Consider the following 24,730-nt stretch of genomic DNA (forward strand, 5'->3'; position numbering starts at 1 on the left):
GGTCTCAGACCAGGAGAGACTACAGAAGCATTTCTTCTGGTATTCCTGGATGTGAAAGCCCCTCCACATGCTAATAATAAAAAATGAGCAAGCTCACAAGCAAATGAAGAAAATATCAGATGGAGCAGTTTTGAAATTTTATCTTTTTGGTGGGTTGAGATGGAGTTAGAAACAGTTTTGAGGAGATAAAAAAGGGTGAGATCATATGAGATGCAGTTTGGATGATAAATGCAGTTAAAATAGCCTTTTGAGGCTCTGTGAATGCCTAAGTTCTCCTGCTAGCTTTGCCATGACTAACATGTGCACAACTCAGCGTTTTCTGCAAGCTGGGGTCCCTCTATGAACCATATGTGACCAGGCCATAAGATAAATGCAACAACTGATAGTCCACTAGAAACTTCTGTAGCAATTTTACAGAGTCCTCTTTATGTCTATTGAATGTAATGATAAAAAAGAAGCTTGGATTTTTTGTATCTTTTTATTTCATTTTTGTAATGCTTCAGTTATATTGTAATTTACATGTAATAGAAAAGGGCAAAATGTTCTTTCCTCAAGATAGTTGGAGAACTACTGAGCAACAGAAGTAAACCAGTTTGGTGGGGGGCCATATGTTGCCTTGCTGGTTCTATCGACACCATCACCATATGAAAAAGGCCCAGAATTGGGAATCTTGGGCTCATTTGGGCTCTTATGAGCTATTCTCTGTTGTCAACCACTATGGTTGTTCTCTCTCTCTTCCGATGTTGCTGTTAAATAGTATTGAGCGTGTTCAGAGTGTTTAGAATACAAAGATATGGGGGTCAATTGGGAGAACAATATGGCTGCTGAGTTGAATAGGTATATCTCTTGTCTGCATGCTGTCTGACTCTGAGCAGGACCAATTGACAATTCAAGTTAAAAGTCAACCCTACTAAATGAAGTAGTGATACCTGCTAGAATAGGGATGAACCCCAAGGATTATGTTCGGTGAAAGAAGCCAGCTATAAAAGAACGCATAGTATATGATTCCATTGACAGGAAATGTCCAAAAGGCAGACATATAGAGACAGAATATAGATTAATGGTTGCCTAGTGCTGGGGGTGGGTGTGAGGAGTGACTGTAAATGGACATGAGATTTATTTTTAGGGTGGTAGAAATGTGCTAAAATTAGATTGTTGTGATGGTTGTACAACTCTGTAAATATCTTAAAATCTTTGACGGATTGGGAGGGCAGGGAGAAACTGTTTCTTCCTCAAAATAGTTTGAGAAGCACTAGGCAACAGAACTAAACCAGTTTGGTATATTTTGAATTTTACACTTAGAATGGCTAAATTTACAATATATAAATTACATGTCAAAAAAGCTGTTTTATAAAAAAGTAATCTCTGATAATAAAAAGAACAGACATCTCAATTATCCTCCAAATTCTTAACATATGAGTGGAAAATTCTAAGCAATCAAAGTTATTCATATGATACACCTCTAATGAAAATGGACCGCTGTACTAAGTACTTTATGGATAGTCTCTCATTTAATGCTGACAAGGAATATACATGTTAATTAGTATTTCTTCTATTTTGACAGTGTGGGAATTATGGCCCAGAAAGGGATGGTGTTATACCCAGTATTACTAAGACTGTAAATGAGGGAGTTGAAATTTAAGTTCATGTTGGTCTGGCTAAAAAAGTGTGTACTCTTTTCACTAAACCAAATGACCTTTGATCTGTTTTCCAGAGGTCCAGTAGTAAATAAAGGCATTCAGAGACCATACGCTGAGGTGGTTCAGAAAAAAATGCAATTTTTTTTTCATAAAGTCGGATTATGAAATGAGTTTGTGTGTATAACACATATACTCATACAGATAATCATATCCCACTAATCTTTTATTGGCGTTAGTTTACATTGAGAATCCACAAGATTCACAAATTCTCATTCATTTGGTAGTGTGAATAACAGCAAAAAATACCTTCCTTTTTACAAAACTATATAGATTCACTTATAGATGAGTTATAAAAGACACATATTTGTAAAAAATATTTTTATTAACACATTGAGGAGATTTATCTTTTTTGCCCATCTGTACCCAGTGAAATAACATTTGGAAAAATATTCCTGCAAGTGTACTAGAACTTGTTTTATAATCTGCTGATCCTTCTCATCGCAGGTGACATTAGTTGTGCCAATCTAAAAGGCAGCACTGTGGAGATGTGCTTTGTATTGTTAGAGATGTACATGTTTGTTTTGCAGGTCAAGGGTAAAATTGAAAAGAAGAATCAGCAACATGTTACCCAAAAGGGAAACATTCATCAAGATTCTTACCTGCCAGTGGAGGATTATATTCCAGATCAAACCAAGAGTCAGTTTATGATTTCCATCTACTATGTCAGTGCTTCCGATATTCACTAAATCAACCTGTTAAAGATAAAGGGAAGACATTTGAAGAAAGGAGACAAAATGTCTATTTGGAAAGAAAACAAAACACAATGGTAATTGCATTCAGCTATTTTCAGAGCCTAAGCAGCATTACAGCTTTTTAAAAATAATCTAAAAATGAAAAAACATATATTTTTAAATGCACTTTCTGTAACAAACAAGTGTCTCCCCAACACATTTACAAAGAGATAGGAAATTAATGTACTTTTAGCATATAAATAGATTACTGTGGATTAAAGAGGCCAAAGTATCTCCAAATAAAATATATAACAATGATAACTCATAAAGCATGACTAAAATTACGATGCACTTCCTAATACATAATAGTCCTTTTATCTAGCTCAGAGGAGTGCTGTTATAATTAGGGATGCCTATATTTGACTAAAACGCTGTTGCTTTAGAAGCACGTATTAGAACTCTAATAAACAAAGGAGCTAATGGCCAGCTCTCTCTTCTTTATCCAGGACTGGGTTTGGGAATCAAAATCTGGCAGGATTTCATTTTTCAAGGCAAATCCCATCTCCTGTCCTTCATGCTCCTAGTAGTCTTAGGTGGAGTCAGGTTAGACACAAGCATCAGGCAATGAGCACATGAAATGATGTTCAACATTACTAGCCATTAGGGAAATACAAATTATAACCACAATGAGCCAGCACAACACACTTATCATAATGGCTAAAATAAAAAAAAATAGTGACAACTTCAAGTGCTGCTGAGGATATGGAGAAAATGGATCACTCACACATTGCTGGAAGAAAGGTAAATAGTACAGCCACTCTGGAAAACATTTTGACAGTTTCTTACCAAACTGAACGTGTGCTTACCATACAATCCAGCAATTGGACTCTTGGGCATTTATTCCAAAGAAATGAAACTTATATTTACACAAAACCCTATACACAAGTGTTCATACCAGCTTCATTTGTAACAGCAACAACCCAGTGCCCTTCAAGGGTGAACAGTTAAACAAACTGTGATACATCCATACCATGGAATACCACTCTGCAATGAAAAGGAACTAACTGTTGATACAACAACTTGTGTGAACCTCATGGGAATTATGCTGAGTGAAAAAATAAAGCCAGTCTCAAAGGTTACATACAGTATGATTCTATTTATATAACAGTTTTAAAAAGACAAAACTATACAAATGGAGAACAGAGTAGCAATTGCCAGAGATTAGGGACCAGGGTGGGGTGGGTGGGGTAGGTGGATGTGGTTGGAAAAGGGCAATACAAAGGGATCCTTGTGGTGATGGATCTGTTCTACATCTTGACTCTGATGGTGGATACACAGACGTTCATATATGATAATGTACAGAACTAAAAACATGTGCATGTACACATATCCACACAAGTATAAGTAAAACTGGAGAAATAGGAATACCATTGGAGGCTTGTATCAATATTGATGTCTATGGTGATATAAGACCCTAGTTTTACAGTGTGCCACCATTTGGGTAAAGCAAGGTAAAGGGTACACAGGATCTCTGTATTATTGCTTACAACTACACGTGAACTTATAGTTATCTCAAAATGAAAAGGTTAACTAAAAAATGAGCATCCAGGGATATTTTGAAAGGAGAAAATATCACAGTAAAGCAAACAAGCAACTTCAGATCAAGGTCTGTACAAGAAGGAGAAATTGTCAAGAGGAAGGGTTGAGAAGTAACTCAATTTTCTCTCGCTATTTACTATCCTTGGCTCACTGGTCCCTTGGGTAGTATTTTCTTTTGGCTGCCTCCAGGATCCTCCCATTTTTGTCTTGTCCTGAGAGCAGTGACCTGGAAGAGTTCTCCATTCATCCTCCCATAAATATTTTCACTAAATAGCTGAGACTCATTTTGGTTAAAGCTTTCATTTTCTCAGGCTCTGAACCCTTACCTTTAAGTTTCACTCTAATCTTTCTCACTTGTTTCTTCCTCCAGTAAGATGGGCTCACCAGTCTCCCATTAAATGCTAAAATATATCCCTATCATCATCTTAATTTCTAAATTTTATTAGTTACAACTTGAAAATATGAAGCTTGCTGGGAAATCCAGGTGAAAACAATAAAAAGGCTACCCTTTGGTCTAATTGTCAAATCATTCCCAATCACTCCCCACATAAACTTATTTGCAAGTTCAGCAGATAATCAAATACTTAAATTTATTTTTGTGTCCCAACTACATAAAAATCATTGGTGAGTTGGCTTAAAACAAATAAATGATACAGAAAAAATGTAGAATCATTTGAATAAGAATAAAAGATCAAGATACAAGTTCATAGATTAATTCCACACGTAATTTATAGTAGAGGATAATATTGATCTATGCCATAGGTTAGATGTGAGGATAGTATCACATGGACTTTACAGAGAAGTCGGCCTGAAGTTGCATGTAAATGGACATTTCAGTAAGGCTCTATTGAGGAGTGGATAAACGGAAATCCTGCAAGCTGATTAACATGAAAGACTTTGACTTTCTTGGGTATAGGAAAGTCAAGGTGATACTGTCATAATAAGACGTTACATGTCTACTTATTTCTGAAATGCAGGTGCTTTTCATTGGACAGCTGAATTTCAGGAGTATGTCATGCAAATTCTCCCTAATTCAGTATGCCATAGTTAATTTGAATATTTAAAATTGTTGGGCATTCACATAAATTTGTTCTACACAGGCAGATAATAATTTGCTAGAATATTTTTGTTTTAGTTATACAAAGTAGAATACAGCAAGTTTCTAGAATTTATTAGAGAAGGAAAAATAGAGATCCCAGGGGAGATTAATAACTCAAGAACAAGAAGACACCATGATCTACATTTCATTTGCAGATTTCTCATGTGGCAGTAGAAGGAGGAGCTCCTCCATATGGAAAAGCCACTATAAACTTATCAAATGATTCATTGATTCATTCCTTCAATAAATACATTTTGGTATTTATTGTATACCATACAATACCATGTGTCAGGCACTGATGTACTTAGAGCACAAAAGGAAAAAATGTTCCTGCTTTCTTGAACTTAATTGAGTGAGAGTGATAATCAGGCCATGCATTGTTGAAAATGCAATTATTTAAATGGAGAAGATGTGATTTTTAGGAAATATACCTAAAACTAGGGGAATCATTGCTGGTTGTTACATTTGGACTTGCCATAGGGATCATCCTGGGAGACTTAGAGCAAGCAACAAGCACTGAGACAGCAGCAGCTCCTATCCACTCTCATAAGCCTTCTCACTGTGTGAGCAGGGAAATGGTTCCTCCATTTCCTTATCCCATAAAATCCCTGCTAAGCTCCAATCTCCATTCTGTTCAGGTATTGTGCTCAACTCTGAATAAAGAAGAGTGAAGTGAACCCCTAATGTCAGAAAGCTAACAGCAGACCACATAATAAAAACTAATTAAAATTAGGTAGGATCCAGGAATTCCACTTCTAGGCATATACCCAATGAATTGAAATCAGGGCCTCTATCAGATATTTATATACCAATGTTCATAGCAGCATTATTCACAACAGCCAAGAGGCAAAAACAATCCAAATGTCCATTGACAGATGAATGGATAAACAAAATGTGGCATATCCATACCGTGGAATATTTTTCATCCTTAAAAAGGAAGGAAATTCTGATACATGCTATAACACTTATGAACCTTCAAAACATTATTCTGAGTAAAATTAGCCAGACACAAAATGACAAATATTATATGATTCCACTTATATCAGGTACCTAGAATAGTCACATTTATAGAGAAAGAAAGTAGAATATAGGTTATCAGGGGCTGGGGAAGAGGGGAATGGGAGTTACTGTTTAATAGGTAAGAATTTCAGTTTTGGATGGTGAAAAAGTTCTAGAGATGGATAGTAGTGATGTTTGCATACCAATGGGAATGTACTTAATGCCACTGAAGTGTATAGTTAAAAATGACCGATTTACACGGTAAATTTTATGTTATGTGTATTTTATCACAATAAAAATAAATAATCAAAAGAAGCCATTGGAACACACCCACATACACACAGAAGCCATAGAAAATATTTAAAGGAATGTGCATGGATGTGTTCCAATAAAACTTATCTATAACACTGGAAAAAATTAGGTAGGCAACTGTGTCTCATGGAGGCTCAGTGAAGGAAAAAAGAAATATTGTGGCAGGTTAAGCAAAAGAAAGAGGAGATATTCGGTATTGATTGAATCTGCAAAGAAGGAATATAAAGACTGGAAGAAAGGGGCAGGTGAGGAAGCCATACCAAGAAGAGCCCACATGACTAAAGGTATGGGGACAGGTGTAAAGGATATTACCTGATGGAGAATTAGAAGTGTTGTACTCAGGCTCAGTGTGGCATGGGGTGAAGTTGTTCAACCATCTGGGGCAGGATTATGAAGTCTTTAAAATTCCAAGACTACAAGGAGCTGAGTAGTAGGGAGGGATGAGGGTGTTATGAAGTAGAGAAACAGTAGTACCAGAAAAGTTGAACACATCTCAGCTAATTCTTATAGGTACTGAAAAAACAGTAGCAAAGATCAATTATAGATGTCTCCTAAGTTAATACAAGGAAGCTTGAATATTTTGTCAGGGACAACAAAGTTTTTTACAATCCTAAACTCTAAGAAATGTACATTTTATAATAACATACTGCATCTTTAATTACAACTTTACAAGTGATACGGTAAAAACCATATGGTCATTTCTTTTGTCAACCTTCAATGAACAGTAAAAGCATAGTATTGATTCTTAGTTTTGTGGAGATGTTCTGTAGATGGTTACAACAATGCAATCCAATTTATGTAACTTTCTGTTGATTTGCAATTATATTTTACTTTTTTATTGCCTGTATTACTCACTATACCATCAGATCCAATAGGGCAGGGACCACCTTTGTTTATAGCACAGTTTACAAGTGGTGTTTCACTCATATATTCTCTATTATGTGTGCCTTAGAGGGTTACTCTTAACACACTGCAATTAGTACTAATCATCATTCCTTTCTAAAGGTCCATAATTGATCAAGTCACGTTGCCATAGTGGGTATTTTTTCATCCTGTAGTTGGGTTGTGAGAAACACAACCATCACCATTTTTTGAGTGGTAAACTATATGTTAATCTTTGTGCTGTCTTCTATGTGTGTGTGCGTGCGTGTGTTTACAATGAACTTTTTTGTTCTTTTTAGAAATATTTTTATACTATTGCTGCACAAATATATTATTTTATATAAATGTATGAGTGAGATCTCATACATGCTCTCTCAAGTCTTCTTTTCCATTTTGTTTGCCCCACTTTCTTCCCCTTTTTTCCTAATCTGACCTGAAAAATTTCTTTCATATTTTTCTCCCTATTTGCATGATCCTTGTATGTGTGAGTGTGCATGTGTGATAGCATATAGACACAAATCTATGGTGTTTTATATTCTACAAAAAACGGCATATTATTCAGATTCTATTGAATATTGCTTTTACCAAACAATAATCCCTTTTATTCACTTATTTTAATGGCTGCATAATAGTTCATAGTTTATATGTATCATAGTTTAGATGTATAATCATTTAGCCAATCCCCTGTTAGTAGGCATTCACTTTGTTTCTAGGGTTGTGGTATTTGTTTGGTTTGGTTTGCCACTTTATACAATGCTGGAATGGACATCTTGTATATACATCCTCAGATACTGATGCTTCTATTGTTATAATAGCTATTCCCAGGAATGTATCTACTAGATGAAAGGGTATATATACTTTGAATTTTAGTAACTGTTTCTTTATAAAAAGGATTTAGCATTTAATATTTTAACCAACAATGCATAAGAGCAGCCTCTTCCCTTATCAGCAATGGGTGTTTCTGCTTTTTCATTTTGCCAGTCTGATGAGTAAAAAGATACTGCATTGTTAATTTAATTGATTTCCATGATTCCTAGTGCATTTAGAATATCTTTTTGTGTGCCTGACCTTTACAATTTCATCTATGAATTGCCTGTTAATATTCTTTGCTCATTTTTCTATAGGGTACTTTTCTTTTCCTACTTAACTTTAAGAGCTCTTTGCAACTAACAGCTAGCATTTACTGAATACTTACATGTGTGAGATATGGTTATAATCAGTTTCATATAGTTCTACATAATTTTTAAATTTATATGCAAAAGTGGTATTGTCTTATACATTTATTATTTAATTTTATGTTTATTGACTTCTGGTACTAAGGTTATTCTGACATTACAAAAGGAATTGCAGAGTTTTATCTTTTTATGTACTCTGGAATACCTTAAAATATAGAAATTATACATTCTTTAAAGATTAGGTTAAATTCATATGTGAAGAGTCCTGGTATATTTTTCAGTGGCAGATCTCTAATAACTTACCAATGTTTTCTAAAGTAATAATCTATTTAATTTTCTGCTATTCTTATGTCAATTTTAGTAATTTGCATCATACTAGAAAATGATCCATGTCCTGGATTTTCAAAATTAATTTTATAAAATTGCGTGTAGTATAGTCTTAGTTTCTTCTGTATCTGTGGTTACATGTCCTTTCTCATTACTAATCTCGTCTGTTTTCCATTTTCCTCTTATTTTCTTTTGTTATGATTAGAAGAGTTTATCTATTTTGTGTTCTATTCAAACAGTCAGCTTTTGAATGTATTCAACCTATTTTTTTTAGTTTTCTATTGTGAATTCATTTTCATTATTTTTTATAATCTCTTAAGATAACGTATTTGATACTTTTATTTGTATCTTTAAAAAAACATTAAGGCTAGGGGCAAGCCCCATGACCAAGTGGTTAAGTTCAGCATGCTCCACTTTGGTGGCCTGGGTTTGGTTCTCAGGCGTGGACCTATGCCACTCGTTGGTTGGCAGCCATGCTGTGGCAGCAACCCACATATAAAATACAGGAAGACTGGCACAGATCTTAGCTCAGGGCAAATCTTCCTCAGAAAAAAAAAAAACAAAATTAAGGCTATAAAGTTCTCTCTGAATACAGATCCCACTCTACCCACATCATCATCACAGTAAAAATATGAGACAGTTACTATTTTATGTACATTTTACCAAGAGGGAAACATAGTATCGGAGATACATGAAGCTTCCACAAGGTTGGATTTAAAAGCAGGTCTAGATATGAAAGATAATCCATTAATTAAATCTAGAGAATTCTTCAGGAAGTGCCTTAATAAACTCTCTCAATTAATAAATATTGCACACCACCATGTGTATGAATGAATGTGAAGAATGGCTTCTTTTATGCATTTTTTTTAATATATGCTCTGGAATTACATCTTTCATGGATTCTCAATGTAATTTCTAAATAACTGTGAAAAGGGAAAACGAAAATTAAAGTATGTTAATATCTGTGTTAAATGAATAATTAAGCAAATAATTAAGCAAATAAATTAAGCAAATAATTAAGCAAAGCAAAAAAACATTTATGTGACATAAATGTTAATAAATGGACTCACTGTATGTGTGTGTGCACGTGTGTGTGTGTATCAGTGTTGTGACAAGCACTAGATAGTAGGAAATTCAATATTGAAGTCACTAAGGACGCCCAAAGTTACGTTTTCCTGTTTTGCAGAATGAAAGGATCTGATACCAAATGAATAGGTGTGAAAATTGATATTGTGTGCGAAAATTAAAGAGCATGCATTGAATTTTTGCAGAAACAAGTTTACCTACACATGGAAACTGGCTTTAGGAGTTCCTGCAAACAGACTTGAGACTTTACTCCTAAAGTAATAGTAGATTCTAGGTCAGAGTTTTGCAGCATTGTCTGTGGAACATGCTTTATATGAATGTAATTTTGTAGGTTAGAAAATTCTTATCATTTGCTTTGACATAATGGAACCTTACTGTGACTCGAGCAGAATATTTAAATGTGTTTTCTTAGGAAAACATCCCTCGACTCAGGATGAACAGGCTGCAAAAATCCACCTAGGAAACCTAATGAACTGGCTTTTGGAATAAAGTAGTCTATTGTTACCCATTTTATAGGTGTGAGGACACAGATTGAAGGGAATTCCTATTCTGTCCCCACACTAGTACTTAGATTAAAATATATGATTTTGTACAAAAATATATATTTAGTAATTGTATGATTAATATATAAGTATTTCAGAGAGCACTGTTACTTCCTGGTGCTCCACCTGCTAAATGAGTTGACTAACCACTGGGCTATGAGGAGCAATTCTCTCCATTGCTTAGTCAAGAGAGCAATGTTTGTTTGATCCTAGGTTTTGTTTTATACCCAGTTCCTTCAGGGCATGGATGCAATCTAGTATTGTCAATAATATTTTCTACAAGCTAAATTTAGATATCCCATGGTGGTTATAATAAAAGGATTTTTATATATTATATTGATATATTTAAGATTTAAGAATACTTAAGAAAACTATAAGATTTAAAGCAAACCTGAAATGTAATGGTTTAGTGAAAGGAGATTACTGACCTGGACAAATTTATATCATTTTAATCAGCCTTAGAGAAAGAAGAATAGAAGAATGAGTTCATCAAACATAAAATGGTACACACTGACTTTAGAATGAGGAACATTTGACATAAAAATTAATTACAATAACCAGGTCAAATAATGAAAATGGAAGTTCTTAGAGCAGAGCAGAAGGAAAGAGAGAAGAAAAAAATAAGAAAAAAATAAGAGACTGATATTCCAGTTTGTAAATCATTTAAGCATTTGCAGTTCTGACTTGGATGTTGTAGAAAGTTATATCTCTTTCAATAGGGAACCATCATCTTTCCAATAAATGCTATCTGCCACTTCTTGTCTTTTTATACAACCACTGAGAAGGGCATTTCATAGCTACAGGCACTAATGAGAACACATCCTGTATCATTCAGCCAACTGAAATCAAGTTAGGGCTAGGAGGCTCCTCACATGTGTTTGAAAGGATGTGGTTCTCCCAGGTTATTTCAGATTTTGAGATTTATCCTAAGGAGGAGTCACTTTTGTTTCTTGATATGCAGAATAGTACAATCTGAGTATGTTTTGAATTAGGGAAGAGGTAGGGAATAAGGGTAAGTCACCCTTTTATTCATCAGTCCTGGTATGTGAGTTTAACTGAATAATGCCGTAAATTAAATCTTATAGAATAACTTCACATAGAATGACAAGATTATGACAGGAACCATGAAATATCATCTTTAAAAGTTTGGGTGGATTTCCTTAACCAGAATCTTAAACAATAACTAACGGTTATGGAAATGCCATGCATTGGAATTTATTATATAAAGATTCCCCCTGAGACTTACATATACACATACTTCTACCTTCTATTTGTTTGGTTCTTTAATACATTTCTCTTTCATGAATTGTTTATAACTGAGAAGTTCCTTCCAACATTCTAGACAAATAAGATTTGTTTTTAAATATGTTAAGTGCCTTTTATAAAACATCTGCCATCATGTACTCAAGCTAAAGAGACTTCTCCATATTCAAAAGAAACTCCTCAAGTATTTACATAATCCTTCCAAATATAATGCATTTAAAACATCAAAAATGCAGGAAAAGCAAAGTAGTTTCACTGTTCTACAGCATGTGCTTTTATACTGCGTTTACGATTTATGTAAAATTTTAGGGTTTATGGGCATAAATCATACTCACTTTTTTCCACTGAGAGATGGAGTATTGAATCTTTTATTATTAAATGACGAATAGTTCAATATATATAACCTACAGGGTGGGCTGCATTGGCCATTGTAGATTTGGCTCTGCACTGGCAGGTTTTCTTTATGTACTTTACATTCCAAATCTTTATATTCCAAAGATTACTTTTTATTTTATACAAATATAGAAACTTGCACTGCAAAATGCTTTTTTAAAGCACATTTTGACCAAGAAAACATCCTAAGACTTACTTTTGGGGACTCACTATGAAGATCCTATCCCGACCTTCAATGATTCGTCTTCACATGTTTAGTCATTCATTAAATATTTTCGTCATCCACCATATGCCACATATCAAGTACCGAAGACAGAGATTGACTAAAAAATGGACTATTTTATCAAATTGTTTAAAGACTAGTGAAATAAGTTAAAATTTCTCTATGTTTTGGATGTCTTTATGATTATAATCATATATCACAAGGGAATTCTTTTTAACGGAACTATGGTTTTACTTGCTTATACACTGCCTTTTTGACAATAAAGGTTTGAAGCAGTGAATCTTTTAAAAATCCCATGTTAAGAAAATATAAACGTTAAAGGGGTGAAAGAAAATTAAAACAAATAGATCAAAATAGAAATTTCAATGCAGGTAGTCTCACCGAACAGAAAATGCAGAACTCAAGTTTTTGGCAAAGTAGCATTTACAACTAAGTAAAATTTCTTGTATGAAATATTATATACTAGAGGGCATCATTTGAGTAAATGGGCACTGTCATCAGGAATAATTTCACAACACAGAATAAGATAAAAGAGGTATACACTTTCAGGATAATATTAGTTAACTGGAATTTTTATAAACACTATGTATCTTATACCTGGCAATATAGAATGCCACTTTAATGACAACATCAAGAACCCTATATAGCCACAGCTTTCTAATCTTGAGCCATGTATACTGATTTTAGGAAAAGAACTTGGCAATAGCAACCACAAAAAATTTTGTTACATGACTAACATTCATAATAATAATAAAAAAGTTTTTAATTACAATACAACTTGTAGCCATATAATTATTATCCCCAAAGATCTCCAGGTGTAAAAATCCTAGATAGGGGCTAGCCTGGGGCCGCAGCGGTTAAGTTCACATGTTCTGCTTTGGCGGCCCGGGGTTCGCTGGTTTGGATCCCGGGTGCGGACATGGCACGGCTTGGCAAGCCACGCTGTGGCAGGCGTCCCGCATATAAAGTAGAGAAAGATGGGTACAGATGTTAGGTCAGGGCCAGTCTTCCTCAGCAAAAAGAGGAGGATTGGCAGATGTTAGCTCAGGGCTAATCTTCCTCAGAAAAAAAAAAATCATAGGTAAATGGCTACCTCAATTTTAAATTTAATATGCAAGGAAAAAAATACTGTTTTCCCTCGATGTAAGAAATACACTGGCGGGGAAGGATAACCAATTCACCTTGTGAAATGATTTTAAATGACAACTAGCTTCATTTTAAGAGTAATAATTTCACATTGCATCTGAATATAAATTTAAAGATTACAAGATATGCTTGTGTATATTTTTATATTCCATAGAAGAATATTTTGAAATAATTCTATTAGTACATTTCACAGATGAGATGACAGAGTAGAGCCAAAGTCATGAACTCATTCGGCAAATATCCTGCAGCTAGTGAGTGACAGGGTTAAAAGGATATACTTCCTCTGGATCCTTGGAATGAATATATATAAGGTGCAGACATATTACAGGCCTATTGTTAGATTGAAAATTTAGTGTAAGAAATAATACTTGTCTAACATAAATTAACTTAAAATTTGAAATTTATATCTGAACACTGGATTTTATGAGTAATAAATGGAAGCAGTTTATATTCAGTCAAATATATTATGTTCTGACATACTCCAAAATATATGTTATATGGCTATTTAAGTCTCTGAATACTTAAAGGACACATAAAATACTAGTTTTAAAGAACACTTTAGAATCCTTTTTATCTGAGATCATATGCCAGGAAGAATGAACACTATATCATTTTTCAGATCAGTGACATTTGACAACCACTCAATCTAATTCAGTAACAATTTTCAATGATGTGATTAAGTGAATATGTGAACATAACTGACATTTGAAAGTTCACCCTAGGCTTTTTAAATACTCACTTTGGATTTGTGGCTTAATAATGTATAATAATGGTCTTATTTGCTTTGTGCAATCTCACATTGTACATGTTACTTGGTAAAAATTTGCCATTTTGTCATAGACAATTGATGAGAGTGGCAAACTGAACATACTTATGAGATCTACAACTGTGTCAGCTAATATTACATCATATTAAATCAGTAAAGTCCTGGTATATACCCAGGATATAGTTCAACATGACATTTTTTGTAATCTTTAAAATAATGATGGAGGGCATTCTATGACTTCAAAAAGGCATTGGGATTCATAAAACAAAAACATGGAAATTTGGAGATGGAAGAAGAGGAAACAAAGTGAGATCAGCCAATAAAAGAAAGACAGGTATAATAATGCATCTGGAGGGTAATTTAAAACACCACAGATGGTTAAATCTCCCTACTAGATTTTCAATGGCTAAGTTCCTTTGCCAGTGGAAAAGATCAAGCATTATTGAACTAGACATAAAATGGTTAAAATGCCATTGACCGAAACTTAGTTATATCTAAGAAAAAATGCATCAATAAACAAATTTAAAAGACCCATTAAATAGCTCTTTTCATTTGAGAAAAGATGAGGTTGGAGACCTGTAGAACTGAATTCAGATGCCTGCTGAAGGAGACTACCCACAATCAAGAGTGGAGAAGGGTAAAGGAATGAGAGAATGGCAATATGAGAGATGAGAGATGCTTCCATATTATCTGTGATTTGCTCTATCTACCTTCAACAAGTCACAAATAAATGGAAGCTGTGGACACGTTTTTATCTTGAGGCAGTGTGTAGATAAGCATAACCACTTGGTTTATCTCCTGTTTCCCAGGATGTTGTACTTTCTTTCGTTTGCTTTTTAAAACCATGACCAACTTTATTACAAATGAGCTTTGCCCTCAGCAAATATTGTAATAAAGGTATCATTGCACTTAGAAGTACTTTCCTCTCAATAAGTGGTTTTTGAAAATAAATTATTGATAGCAGGGATAAGTTCGTGCTAAAACAGCTACCACAGAGAATGCAAATCAGAACATAAATGTGGTGTCTGAGCCCTACAGAGCTAAGCTGTTGAGTGGCATTTGAGTGAAGATAGCAAGTTAGATGTCAGGACAGAGAAAGAAAAACTGAGGCACAGGGTCAAACTGAGTTGCTTAGTTTAGAACTATGGAATGTGCTAAAAACTAGTCACTTATGGCAGAGGAAGAGGCCAAAGTAGAGGAGACCCTAAGGAAGAAGAAGAAAGAACTTGACCTAAGAGGATCTTGAAACTACCGCAGAGCATCCTCTCAAAAGGAAGCTTCTAATACCTCTAATACCTCTAATACAAGAGAGAGCTAATTTTTTTAGAGTGCTTTTAAAACTTAGGTTTGTGGATAGATTTGTAGAACTGGTTTTCTATTAGTATGATTTTCTATTAGCAATTATCAATTTCTTAAAAGTTTGAACGAACTTACCACTGATTCCTTTAGACTCAGAAGCCTTTGTGAAAGCTTTGTTTTGTTTTATGATTTCTTAAGTTCTCTTGGTTATTGATTAAGGTATTCTATATTCCATTGTGTTAATTTTTGTAATTTATGATTTTAAATAGGTTATACTCCAATTTAATAGATTTTTTATAATCAACATATAGTTCTGTATAGATTCCATTTCTGGTTTCAATATGTCTTGTACTTATGATTAATCTTTTCTTTCTATGTTTAAATTACATATATTTGCTTTTTTCCCTCCTCTTTTTCCTGATTAAGTTTATAAGAGACTAATCTATTTTATTATTTTACTACAAAGAACTAAGTTCTTAAATTCATCTAGTGTTTTTTCTTTCTAACTGATTTATTTCTTCATTTATTATTTATTTCCTACTTTCCTTAGAGCATTTTTTCTTTTTGTAAAATTTATGGTTGAAAGCTTGAATTAATTTATCTTTTCTTTCTTTTTTAGTGAGGATCACAGCAAAGACCAAAATGAAACCTCAGGGTAGAACCAAGGCCATTTCTCATGGGTTTTCCATGGAATACTTTTTCCTACACGTGTGGATTTTACTCTTGGTTTCCTATACATTTTAAATTAATCAAATTGAATTTTTTAAAGTACTAATAGTTTCTGGTGTTATATTATTATCAAAAAGTATGCACTGTAAAAGCTCTTTGTTATGTGCCTAATGACATTTTCACTGCATCCTAATATATTATCTTTTTTTATACATATGGCACAAACATTTTTAAATATTTGTCTTCTCCTATGCCTTTAGTAAGTTTGTATAGCAGGGCAGAAGCTGGAAATCACTCTTAGTCTGTCTTTCTCTTCTTACTCTGGTGTTCCCCAGAAGCATAGGAAGGAGTGTGATATCACCTGTTCCAAAACTAGCCAGAAACTACCTCTACTCCCTGTCAGCAAGTGCAGGAGATGGTATGGCCTCAAAAGTAAACGGCTTCCTGGTACACTCAACAAGGTTGGGTGCTAGCCAACATCAGGGCTGTCAATGTAGAGATTCCCATGTCCCCTTTTGACCAGAAAAAAAATGGAGATACCTAGAATGCTGGGTTTTCTCTGTCTGTTCCCCCTCCCATGTTCTTCATCCCTTCTTTGGTTGAGATGACCCGTCTACTATGAGATGATTCCATCACCTGGGATCTCTTACCTTCTGGCTTCTGGTTGAGTTCAACCAATGAGTAGCACTGGCAGAATATTAGAGGATTGGATAGAGAGTCTAAGGTATGGATCTTCTCCCAACACCCCCAGCAGGACAGAATTTGAGAGTAACTGCACTTTTTAGGTACGTATGGTGGCAGTTGCTGTCCAGTGGACCCTCTCCCAAGGTTAGAGCTTTCACGGGTTTAAGGTAACAGGTCTCTCCCCTTGTCTCTTTAGGTTTAGAGGTAGTAAAGGCTATTAACTCGTGTTAGTCCCTGGGTGTTTCACCATTCATTGTTAGTTCCTTTAATCCTGCCCACACTTTATATATTCTCTTCATTACAGTCTCCTCAACTTTGTCTTTGTATAAGCTTTCTGTTTCATACCAGGAATGTTAATGACACTCTTGGCTCAACGATATGACTTGGACTGTGGATGGTGACTGTATCAGTGGATTCTTCAGTGGACTGTAGACGAAAGGCTTTTTCCTTGCCTATGAAAGCCACCACATAGGTCTACTGATCTCTAGCCATTCCCTAGGGATAGGGAAGAAGATTCCTAATAACGACAAAGTTAGAATTTTCTGAATGCCTGTTTGAAAGCTCAGATTTGGATTTGGTTCATTTAAATGAAATTATAAACTACTTTTTTTCTTGAAAATCCAACTTTATGAGAGAGGAAGTTTATATATAATGCACACATACTTTATAGAATCATCTATGCTTTGGAGTGTTAATGGGTAGAAGATCACTGTTAAATCTACTGTTTATTTATGTTATTTGTATTCTCAATTCTTTTGGCTGTGAAATGTGTTGTAATCTGCCAATGGGAAAGTAAAGGCTCTGAATAAAAATATATTTCCATCATTTTTTATTTGTGGTTTTAGCAGTATTTCTGTTATGCAGCTAGTTGTATTACGTTTTAATTATTGATTATAACTTTCTTAGATAAAAATAGTATTTTAAATACTTATGTTTCTTTATTAGTATTTCTATCTCTGATTTTGAACAGAACTTGTTTTATTACCTGTTTAATTGATAATTGCCATTTTTGTTGTTAGTCATTGTCATCTCATTCAGAACTAAATTCAAACCCTAACCGTGGCTCCTCAGGTTTTCCCCTTCCCAGCACCACCCCACTATCTCTCCGATCCTCTTCTCTACTACATTTTTTCCCACATTCAGTCCTCTCTACCTACTGAGTCCTATTTCCAAAAGCTTTTTCCCCTCAAGGTCTTTTTATCCGTTTGCCTGGACATTTTCCTATAGATAATCCCATGGCTCCCTCCCTCACTTCCTTCCAGTCTCTACCCATATGACAACTTAACCAAAAGGGCTTCCCACACCCCCTATTCTGTTTATTTCTTCTTCATTCACTTAGCTATCACTACATATGTTATACATATTTCATGTCCCCTGGTATGTCACTGTAAACTCCACGACATAAAGGATTATGTTTGTTCCAATCACTAACTGCAGTGCCCCTACCACCTAGAATACAACCTGACATATAGTAGACATTCAGTAAATAATGTGTTGAGTGGAAATATACTAACATTATTCTCTTTGAGATGTGATTACTCAAAATCACCAATCAATACCTCCTATAGTTCATCCTGATTTGATAATTTGTGACTTTTAAAAGGAAATTTGAAATAGTCCTATCTACTATTTTATTTAATATGCTGATTTATTTATATCCTGCCCCAGGCTCATTTAGTCATCTCATATAGAACACCCAAGCCCATCTTTAAAAAAATCCTGCTCTTGAACAGTCTCTTTGATTTAATTGTGTGTTTATTGTTTATGGTAATAATCAGAGACTACCAAACATGTCCCTTGGAATATTTTCCATTTCTTTTGTACTTTCTTTTATCACAAAATAATGGAGAAATATAAAATGATAATAAATTTACTTTTGAGTATTTGTATTCTATATCTTTCTGCCTGGGGCTAACTCAGGTAAAGATTATTTCTCTCTGGGTTTTGGTTTCCACTTGAGAATGTTTTACTCGAGATTCTGTCCTTTAATACAGAGACCGAAGTTGTAAGCCATTCCCCATTAAGGCCCTGGCTCAGAAGGGAGCATTGGGGAAATCTGCCTTGAAGGGCTCCTTCTTAAACTGAACCTTCATTTTGGGGTCCTACTCTTATAAAACATTGGAAGGTTCTCAAGGTTTTCTATTTTCAGTAAGAAATACAACCTTAAGAGAAAAGATCCATAAACTGCGTTAATCACATTCTAATTTTGTACATTTGCTTATCACATTTCATTAACCAATTTCATAATAAAATACATGGTCTATGGTCAGATTGATAAAAATATGACTATCATTTGGAGTTTGGGAGGTTGTAAGATCAGGTTTACTTTCCCTTCATAAGTTCCTCTTTTTTAACTTTTAAAAAAATTTGAACTATAGCATACATACAGAAAAGTGTTCTTCAGTGTACAGCTTGATAAATTTTCTCAAAGCAAATGCACCTGTGTGACAACCACCAGGTCAAAATATGGAATATCTTCAACAACTCCAAAGATTCCATCACGCATTCCAAAATTGAACCACTCTCCTGACTTTGAAACCTATGGAAGTATTTTGCCTGTTTTTGAAGTTTAATTAAAAGAAATTATAGTAGGTATATTTTTGTGTCTCACTTCTTTTGCTCAAATTTCTTTCAGGAAATTGATCCATCTTGATTATTGTGTGTAACTATTATTTGTTGATTTTCGTTTTTGTTTTGGTTATTACAAATTAAGCTGCTATGAACATTCTCAAATATATGTGTGTGTGTGTGTGTGTGTGCACATGCGTGTGTGTGTGTGAGTGTGTATACACATTTGGCAAACATTGAAATGGTTATATGACAAAGAATGAAATTGTTGGGTCATAAAATTGTGCATTTTCAGGGGGCCGGCCCGGTGGCGCAGCGGTTAAGTTCGCACGTTCCGCTTCTCGGCGGCCCGGGGTTCCCTGGTTCGGATCCCGGGTGCGGACATGGCACTGCTTGGCAGCCATGCTGTGGTAGGCGTCCCACGTATAAACTAGAGGAAGATGGGCACGGATGTTAGCTCAGAGCCAGGCTTCCTCAGCAAAAAGAGGAGGACTGGCAGTAGTTAGCTGAGGGCTAATCTTCCTCCAAAAAAAAAATTGTGCATTTTCATCATATTTAGTATATAATGCCAAACTATTTTCAATCATTATATGAATTACATTTCCACCAGTTAGTTATCAGAATTCAAGTTATTCCATACCCTCATGTACATTTGGTATTATGAGTCTTTCTAATTTCAGACATTTTTTGTTAGTTTGCATTGGTATTTCATTGCAGTTTTAATTTAAATTTTCCCAATTACTGCTGAGGTTGAACACTTTTTAATATTATTCTAGAACTTCTGAACATTCACTTTGGTGAAGTTCTTGCTTAAGTTTGTTGCCCATTTTGTTCTAATGGATTTTTTTTCATTCTGTAAAGCCTAAAATTAAAAAAAAATAAACTGTAGAAGAAAATCATAGCAGAAACTTATATACTCAGTAGTATAAAGGTGTGAATTCTTCCTAAAGTGCTCTATAGATTTTACTTAATGTTGATCATATTTGAAACACAATTTATGTGGAAATTAAAAAGATGATTATAAAATGAACATAGAAATACAAAGGGTTGATATAGGTAAGAAAATATTGAACAAGAAAAAAGTGGGATAACTTAAGTTCACCAGATACCAAGATGTATTATAAAACTGCAGTAATCCATGGGGCGTGATATTTGTGCACGTATACACAAGTAGAACAATGAAAGTGAATTTAAGTCCAGAAACAGAACGACGTATGTACTGCCAAATTTTTATGACATACCTAGTATTGGAGAGAAATGGGTAAGCAACATTCTCTTAAACAAATGGTCTTATGGTAACTAGATTCCAAATGACAAAAAGAAACTGAATCTTAACCCATTCCTCACACTATATAAAATAATCAATTCCAGGTGAAATATAGACCCGAATTCAAGTGGTGAAGTAATAGAGTTTATACAGATGACAACAAAACGTAATATCATAATGACTTTGGGCAGGCAGCTATTTCTTAAACAGGACACAAAATTATAAAGTGAGTCTATGGAAATGACCTACATAGAGATGAAGAAGTTCTCTTTATCAAAATATACCATTGAGTCAGTAAAAATGTAATCAACAGAGAAAGAAATTATATTTGCAATACCTAAAACAAACAAAGGACTCAAATCCAGAACAGAGGAGCAAGTCATAATTTTGATGGCGTTCAAGTTAATTTTTCTCTGTTTGAATCATGTCTTTGGTTTCACATCTAAGAAATATTTGGGTATCCTAAAGTCATAGAGATTTTCTTTTATGGTTTCTCTGGTTTTATTGCCAGAATTTCTTCTGGGCCTATATTAAAAACTGTGAGGTTAATAATTGTAATATGCAGAGGAAACCCTGTAAATTCATAATCTATAATCAGTATGTGAAAAAAACTCTTATCAAACAAAATCTATGGCTACATTAATCTACTATTTTAGAGGACATCCAACAGCCTATTTTTTAATATGACATTTTCTTGGTGGAATGAGATCAACTACATCAAATAGATTGAATCTAGTAATTCTTTGAATTTTCTGCTGTTTTCCTTGTTTTTATATTTCATAATGTCATATGAGGAATTGATACTTAAAAAGACATTTTCTTTGTGTAAGTTCCCAATATCTTTAAACAATTTTCTTAATGTATATGATACTGATCTTTCAAAAGGTTCTATCAGATTAATAATGAGGCAAACATTCTATAGACTCTCTTATTCTGGCTGCATAAAATGTGAAAATATAGAGTTAATCACTTCATAAAATAATAAAAATATATAATGTTTCTATAAAATAATTTTCATAGGTTAAATATGACAATAAGTCGAAATTCATAAAATCAACCAATTGCTGCACAGCCTTCACTTCCATTTCCCTGTGATGTCCTCTCCCTGCCAGACAAGCTGAGCAACATTTGGGGGAGTATACATTATTACTAATCTATCACTGATTATGGTTATTTTAAGAGTATGTGATCAATTTATTTGAATTTATCCTTGAGAGAGAGATGTAATGTAATTAGGAAGCTACTAAAAGTGCCTGGTAAATGTATTGGTCGATTAGAAAGATTGTCGGAAGTTAATAGGAAAGGCGGACCGCCTCCAATGTCATGATAGAGGGGAGGAATCTCAAAGTCACTTTGAGGAGACAAGAGTTCCTTTAATCTACACACTTGTTTAGGTATGATTGTCGACTTTTTCTAATACCACATGTATCCTTTCATCTAGTTAAACTAAATCAAACATGGGAATAGAAAACAAATTAGCAGCTCTTACCCTGAGTTGAAATAGTGATTTTTCTGTGTAACTTTCATACTTGGATGTGGTATCTAACAAATGTCTTAATTCAAACAAATTTTATCAACATGTGTGAACACACTTTATACATAAAAAATACTATTCAGCCTAGTAAAAGCCATTTGTTGCATGGAAACACTGCTATGTGGAACTGAGTTCACCAGAGAACTGAATGTGTCCACCAAACATAACAGCATCATGTAAAATCTGAAAACAGCACAGAGAAGCCTATCAGGCCTGGGTCACGCCTTTCCCTGGCCCCAGTGGCTGCATGCATTTACTTCCCAAATCACATTAACCGCAAGCAGACGCACGTGAACTAGAACATGTGCTGTTAAGAAAAACTGTTTTGATTTACAAGAAAACTTCAGATGTTTTCCCTGCATTTTGGACCAAAGCCTTCATTCAAACATTAAGCATGCTGTCTCACAGTATTCAGACTCTGTCCAGGTCTCCACTTACATTATTTTTCTGCAAGACTCGCAGTGCCTTGTTGACATTGTTCAGGGCATGAACTCTTGTGGATCCTTTTTCTTTTGGCTGAAAACAAAATGAAACAATGTTTACTGCCAAGCAGAGAAAGCAACAATCTACTAGAAATGAAACAATTTATATGTTTACTTCAAAGTTTGAATATTTTAAATGAACATAGGCTGTGACGCCTTAAAAATAATGAATTTAACTGCTTTGGGCTAACTGTCCTCGTTATAGGACTTTCCTAACATGACTCGATCAGTCCTCAAGAAGAATGTTAGCATTTTTTTCTTCACAAAAGCTATTTAGGTTACAACCTCCCCTTCATTCTGCTGCCCAGTTGGGAATAACTGCATGACCACCACGGGAAACATCAGCATGCACAAGGACATCTGCTAGTAGGATAGATAAGTGAGTTAATTTCCACACTTTTTAGGAAAATTTAATAGAGATTTAAGCCTAGCAAAATTACATAGTAATGCCAAATAGGGTTATAGGAAACTATTTCTGTGAATATTGCCTTAATTGTCTTAGTCACTGAAGCTCAAAACCTTAATCATCTTTGGTTCTCTAACCCTCACTTTCAATACCAAAGGTCATATCTTGTCCTGTAATTTTCTTCTTCTTCTTCTTTTTTTTTTGGTGAGGAAGATTGGCCCTGAGCTAACATCTGTTGCCAATCTTCCTCTTTTTGCTTGAGGAAGATTGTTGCTGAGCTAACATCTGTGCCAATCTTCCTTTATTTTATGTGATACACCACCACAACATGGCTTGATGAGTGGTGCTAGGTCCACACCCAGGATCCGAACCTATGAACCCCAGGTCACCAAAGTGGAGTGTGTGAACTTAACTACTATGCCACCAAGCCAGCCCCTCTTGTCCCGTAATTTTTAAGCTGACATTTGCCTAGTTCATTACAATATAAGGATTAATTCATTTATTCAGTTGTGGAGTTTTAGAAATTCCACCATTATGATGCTGCTGTATTTACTCCTAAAATGAGATCTACCCTCTTAATAAAGTTTTTAAGTGTACAGTAAAGTATTGTTAACTATAGGCACAAAGTTGTACAGCAGATCGCAGAAATTTATTCATGTTGCATAACTGAAACTTTATACCTGTTGAACAGCAACTCCCCATTTTATATATCTCATATTAAATGTTCTTATCACAATAAAAAATAAAATTAAACTTAAAAAGTCAGTCTGTATAAAAAACTTTATAAAAATACATTCAATGACAAAGATACCAAATATTAAAAGCAAATATCTATTAATTAACTTATATTACTTAGAATTTTCATCTTCTTGTTCTGCGTATGATAGAAATAGACCAAAATGAAAACACTGTTGTGAGATTATTTTATTTAGGAATAGGTCTTGTATTTCTAGTTAAATCAGTAATTCATAAATTATTGAATTTTACTAGATCTCATAAAACTATGCTGAGTTTGTTTCTGGTCTGAAATTTTACTGCTAATGTGAACTTCATCACTTACGTACCAGTTGTTGCCCTGTCAGGCCTTCGAGAAGGTCTAGGAGGCGTCTCCCATCCTGTAGGTCACTGAAGAGGTTCTCTATATGCTGCTTCCCAAACTGAAATACAAAATATATCCAATTAAACAAAGCACACTTCCAGTGATCCATTTCCATGATTATGCCCTTAAAATTTAAAGCTATGTTTAAGAATATTTAATGTACCTAATTCTTAATTTGCCAAGGGTGATGGATAAAAGTAAAAAACAAAAACCAAAAAGCAATATATCATCATTAGGTCATATCTATTTAAATTGTTTTTTAAAAAAACAAGAGTTGGAGATCTATAGCCTAATTCATCTAACTAACTCAACTTTTTGAATGGTGATTCTATGAAGGAAAGAAAAAATGTTTAAGTTATCAGGCAGTTGGGTGTATGGAGAGAATCACACAAAGACCGCAGACAATTTGCCCTGGGTAGGTGCATAAAATTTAACTGTTTGGTTTACTTGGAAATATAATGCATAATCATAGAAGGTTCACCATCCTTCACCCATAAGACACACTTTCTCTGCATATACATTTTGCATGCTGCCTCAGA

General features: G+C 34.4%; 1 protein-coding gene across 8 annotated transcripts in view; it reads right to left on the reverse strand.

Annotated features, from left to right (window-relative positions):
* The window catches only part of DMD (dystrophin), a 2,262,230-nt gene that overhangs the window by 1,538,890 nt on the left and 698,610 nt on the right, over positions 1–24,730 (reverse strand). For all 8 annotated transcript variants that reach the window (XM_023633802.2, XM_070257261.1, XM_070257256.1 and 5 more), the window contains exons 3-5: positions 24,157–24,249; positions 22,643–22,720; positions 2,300–2,392 (exon numbers count right to left, since the gene is read on the reverse strand). In XM_023633802.2, the coding sequence (XP_023489570.2) occupies positions 2,300–2,392; positions 22,643–22,720; positions 24,157–24,249 (264 nt within the window). The remainder of the gene's footprint in view (positions 1–2,299; positions 2,393–22,642; positions 22,721–24,156; positions 24,250–24,730) is intronic.

This window comes from Equus caballus, chromosome X, assembly GCF_041296265.1.
Source record: "Equus caballus isolate H_3958 breed thoroughbred chromosome X, TB-T2T, whole genome shotgun sequence".
NCBI classification, from domain to species: Eukaryota; Metazoa; Chordata; class Mammalia; order Perissodactyla; family Equidae; genus Equus; species Equus caballus.